This window comes from Engraulis encrasicolus, chromosome 17 (genome assembly GCF_034702125.1).
Source record: "Engraulis encrasicolus isolate BLACKSEA-1 chromosome 17, IST_EnEncr_1.0, whole genome shotgun sequence".
In the NCBI taxonomy this organism is placed as follows: domain Eukaryota; kingdom Metazoa; phylum Chordata; class Actinopteri; order Clupeiformes; family Engraulidae; genus Engraulis; species Engraulis encrasicolus.
This window is the reverse complement of record NC_085873.1, coordinates 36,205,357-36,210,356: the sequence shown is the minus strand read 5'-3', so window position 1 is coordinate 36,210,356 and position 5,000 is coordinate 36,205,357. Positions and strand designations below refer to the sequence as shown.

Here is a 5,000-nt window from a genome sequence, read left to right as displayed (position 1 = left end):
TGTGTGTGTGTGTTTGTGTGTGTGTGCTTGCGCGCGTGTGTGTGCGTGTGTGTGTGTGTGCTTGCGCGTGTGTGCGTGTGTGTGCTTGCGTATATGTGCAAGTGCGTCTTTGTGAACGATTTGTTGCAGGGACACCAAAAATAGCCCTTTCCCTTGCTGCGCTTGTTCATGAATCATATTTACGTAAGAGACATGAGTAGTCACTCACTGTGGATTAATAAATAAAAGACGCTTGCTTGACATGTTTCCAATATTGGCTGCATGATCTGCACCTTCCTCTGACACACACATGTGAACCCCATCACCTCATTTCCAATAGAATAGAATAGAATAGAATAGAATAGAATAGAATAGAATAGAATAGAATAGAATAGAATAGAATAGAAAGCCTTTATTGTCAGTATACAAAGTATACCGAGATTTTAGCTTCCCTACGAAGTGCACAGTCCTTTATAGATGAACATTGTCCAGTAAGTGTGTGTTCATTGTTGTAACAGCTTTGGGGAAGAAGCTGTTCTTCATCCTATTGGTTCTGGCTGGCAATGCCTTGTAGCGCCTGCCAGAGGGCAACAGTGTAAAGAGATGAAAGCCAGGATGTGTGGGATCTTAAATGATACTCCTGGCTCTACTTACGCAGCGTGAGTTGTAGATGGTGGGTATGGGAGGCAGGGGGCAGCCTATGATTTTTTTCCAATATTGGCTGCCTGATCTAGCCTGGTCTGGAGTATCATCGACTTTCAAATCTCTTCGAGACTTAGTCTGACAAAGAGCACAACAATTAACATTTCCCAAATCTTGGCATGGTTGACCCGTCTCCCTTGGTTTGCTACTGGTTGCTGGTTGCTTCCCGGCAAAGTGGGAGGAGTTCCCGTTTTTCAGAAACGATATTTGTATTGCTCCTGCTATGACTACCTGTAGACCAGGGGTGGGGAAGCTATGTCTCGAGATCCGTTTGTGACCCTTGAGGCCGATTTATCCAGCCCCCAGTATAGTTTAAATGTTATGCAGCTTCACATGAAATATGACATATTTTGTAAAGGAAACTTGGAAAATACATTTCCAATACAATTAAGTTATATTCAGGGGACCTAGAGAAGATGGGGTCTGTTTTAAAGATGGCTCCCTTCAATATAGGCCTAAAGTGCAGGGGGAAATCCTGGTTTGTTTTCATAATACGGCCCTTGGAGGACTTTTATGGCCCTCGGATGAATCTGAAGTGGCCCCTCGAATAAAAAAGGTTCCCCACCCCTGCTGTAGCAGCAACGCTGAAGGTGTTGAGTCACTAGGAGGGTGCGGCCTGGCTAGCATGCTCTGCCCTGCCTCTCTCGGGACTCACTAGTTTCATGCCGTGTCGGCCCGGATGGGCGGGATTTGGGTTGTGCGTACTAGGTCTACCATAGTTCATTTGACGGTGTACTTCAACTGAAGTTGAAGGTAAAAGCTCGCACATCCAGGCGTCTGACCTGGGAGCAGGACCAATAAATAGCCAGATAAAAAAGAAGAGAGAAAAGTCCGCTACAACCAGCTATTTCATGCTCCCAATTATTTTTTTATTTCTTTCCGTGACATTTCGGGTAGAACCCTTCTTCAGACGTCAACTTCAACTGAAAACACGTAGCCGACCAGCTATTCTGAATGACGTAAGGCGCAAGTACAGGCCTCCCGGCCGACACGCCATGAAACGCCATGAAACACCCACATGGGAACTCTATCACCTCATTTGCACTGCCAAGCTGGGGCATTTCTAACACCTAATCACAATGTCCAAACTTACGCCCCACCCTAACACACACACACACACACACACACACACACACACACACACACACACACACACACACACACACACACACACACACACACACACACACACACACACACACACACACACACACACACACACACACACACACGCACACACACACAGAGCACAGAGTCAGATCACTGAGAGGAGGAAACTAACGTGAAGATGCGGTTCTCCTCGCGGAAGGTGTTGAGGCCCTCGTCACATGACTTGGAGCGTTCCGTCGTGATGGCCAGCAGGTATGAGGACCTACGGCTGTTCTTGGCGTTGCCTGTTCAGAAATAAAAAAAATAACAACAGTGAGAATGGGGGTAGGGGTGGGGTGACTATTGCACTGCCTGCGCAAAAATGGCCCAAGTGACGTGAGATGAATTGTATGCAGCAGCATCATATGAAAGAAGTCCATCACAGGCCCAATCCAAAATGGCCACTGGTTCACTACATAGTGTGCATCACATTATTATTTTGTGTCCTACATATGTAGTATGCACACTATGTAGTGAATGGTTTTTCGATTTTGGATACGGCCCATGAATCCCAACTTAGAAAGAGAAAAAAACAAGAGTGGTTTAGTGATAGGGCCACAAAAACAAAATGGATGTCGGTTACAGTAATAGAACAAACAAACACAAATGAAGCAACATGCGTGAAGACTGTAAAATCACAAACAAGATGATGTTCCCTGACCATTCATGCTTTTGAGCCAAACCTGTCATATCTGGGGCATCATGTACTAACAAATTGGTACATTTCCTACAGAATCTTTACGTATGTGAAAATCTGTACAGCTACATATGCACCTACAATTTCACATGTATTTCAGTTCATGCAACAGGTTTTCATGCTGATTCACGGGGTATATCCGATTTCACGTGAACTGTAATCTATACACTACATGCACTTTTTCATGTTAAGTCCGTCTTGGTGCATCCGAACATTTGCGTGAATAGTAACTTTTAAAAACTATTTTGTAGCTTTTATGTAGCTTCTTTGGTGCATAAGCAAGCTTTGAACATGAGCCCCCTGGTCGTATGACAGGCTGGCCTCAAAAACATGATACGTGGAGGTGGAACTGTCATGCTTAAAGGGGTATGCCACTATTTTGGGGCTTAATACAGTTAAAATCGTTGGCTGGGGTTTATAAAGGTGGTAACGTGTCTTATTTTTCATGTTAAGCGTTGTCTTGCTTCAAGACAAGTTAAAAGAGGGAATATGTCGCTAAGCTAGTGAAAGTCAATGGATCCATGTAGCATTGCAGCATGCTACACGGATCTATTGACTTTCACTAGCTTAGCGACATGCTTCCTCTTTTAACTTGTCTTAAAGCAAGACAACGGCTTACATGAAAAATAAGACACTTTGCCACCTTTATGAACCCTGGCCAATGGTTTTAACTGTATTAAGCCCCAAAATAGTGGCATACCCCTTTAACGTGATACAATAAAACATCTACAGCGCTGTGCAGACTGTTCTACAGAACAATCATTCAGGAACCAAAAGCAGGCGAACACAGAAAGGAAATACAATCTGGTGCCTGCTCAAACAATCAATAACCACTAGAAAAAAAACATGAAATAATGTCAGGAGTACACACTCGTAGGTGTACAGGGGAAATAAAATACAGACAGACAGACAAACAATCTGGCACGATCAGAGAAACAGACATGCTCGCAAATGTTGGATAGGAGGAGAGCAAGGTGCAGAGGTGTATCGGTGAATGAGAAATGAGAGACAGAGAATGACAACATGGAGCAGAAATGTGCAGAAAGAGAACGCCAGTCTTCCACCAAATGATCCACAGTTCTCTGACTGTGGCGGTGACTGTGATTCACAGAAAATCCAACCCTGATCCGGACTATAATACTAATTTTGGACGATGGGGTCAAAAATAATTAATATTAGCCCCTTAAGACACGGCATTATAAACGGGCGGTACCAGAATGGCAATGACCAAGTCGTAATGTATTACTAAAGGCCCTCTGCACTGTCATAGTAGTGTAGCAGTAGTAGTTAACTTTCAATGTCTATTACAGCGTGCCACAGGAGGTACGACGTGCATTAAGGGGCTACATGACTAAAAGTGTATACAGGCTTCATTGTCTCAATGCCTGGCAGACTGGTCTTGGTTTTAGAATTCCCAGCCTGGCTTTTCGTCCCAGTCCAGCCATGCCTCTAGGCCTGACTAAAATACACTCAGAGATAAACTGCTAGGCTGTACATGTGGAGGAAGAGGAAAAAGAACAAGGAGACAAGAGGTAAGATGAACTGCTAAGCTGGGGTGTGTTTCTCGAAAGCATAGTTGTTAGCCAGTTAGCAACTTGGGTAGTTGTCAATGGGAAATTGCATTGAAAACAACAAAGTAGCTGACGTAGTTAGCAACTATGGTTTCAAGAAATGCACCCCTGTACATGTGGAGGAAGATGAACAAGAACAAGAAGAAGAACAAGAGGTTTCTCTCCAGTGCTAAATATATCTCCCGGGCGAGCAGAGACGAGCATCCAGGACCCATGATTCATTGTGCCTTTAGATTTTACAGCCTCTCAGAGTTTAGAGACGTGGGTTCGCTTCGCCGAGATTGGATTTGTGTGTTTGAGTTTGTGCTTCGTCTGGGTTAGCTGTCAGCTTTACTGAGACCCCGAAAGCTCAAAACAAACTTTTACAAGTCCCTTACACCTCGCCTCCTGAATCTGTGGGTATTGTGTACACCACTCACAGAAATGAAAATAAAACCTCTGTCGAGACACTGAACGAGACAAAGCTCAGTCGAAGACGGATCTGTGCTAAGACTGAAAATACTGGCGACAGGAGAGCAAAGGATAAAAACAACAACAAAAAATTGCAATAAACTCCAGCCAGACAGAACACACAATAATGTGTCTCTGGAGTAGGAGAGGGAAAAATAAGGCAATTTAGAAACCAACAAGAAGATATGTGAGGTTTGGATTTGGAAATGGCGTGAGAGAATAATATTAGCAAAATAGAGAAAGAGGAATTGAGAGAAACCGAGGGAGGAGTTGAAAACACTTGACTATAGTTTGATGAGTGTTTTTATCACCGAGGTGGTGAAACAAAATGGAAGCAAAATCAGTTTAAAACAACTGTTTAAAAGGCTTCTACTACTTAGTTAACATAAGCTAATGGGTACTAAAATCTGAATGTGCTTTGTGGATAACAGTTTAGACACCACAGATATAAA

At 43.6% G+C, this 5,000-nt stretch overlaps 1 protein-coding gene across 1 annotated transcript in view; it reads right to left on the bottom strand.

Moving 5' to 3' along the window:
* Nucleotides 1-5,000, bottom strand: part of arhgap23b (Rho GTPase activating protein 23b) — a 78,581-nt gene that overhangs the window by 25,931 nt on the left and 47,650 nt on the right. Inside the window, exon 11 of the mRNA XM_063220712.1 lies at nucleotides 1,964-2,075. Coding sequence (XP_063076782.1) covers nucleotides 1,964-2,075 — 112 coding nt within the window. The remainder of the gene's footprint in view (nucleotides 1-1,963; nucleotides 2,076-5,000) is intronic.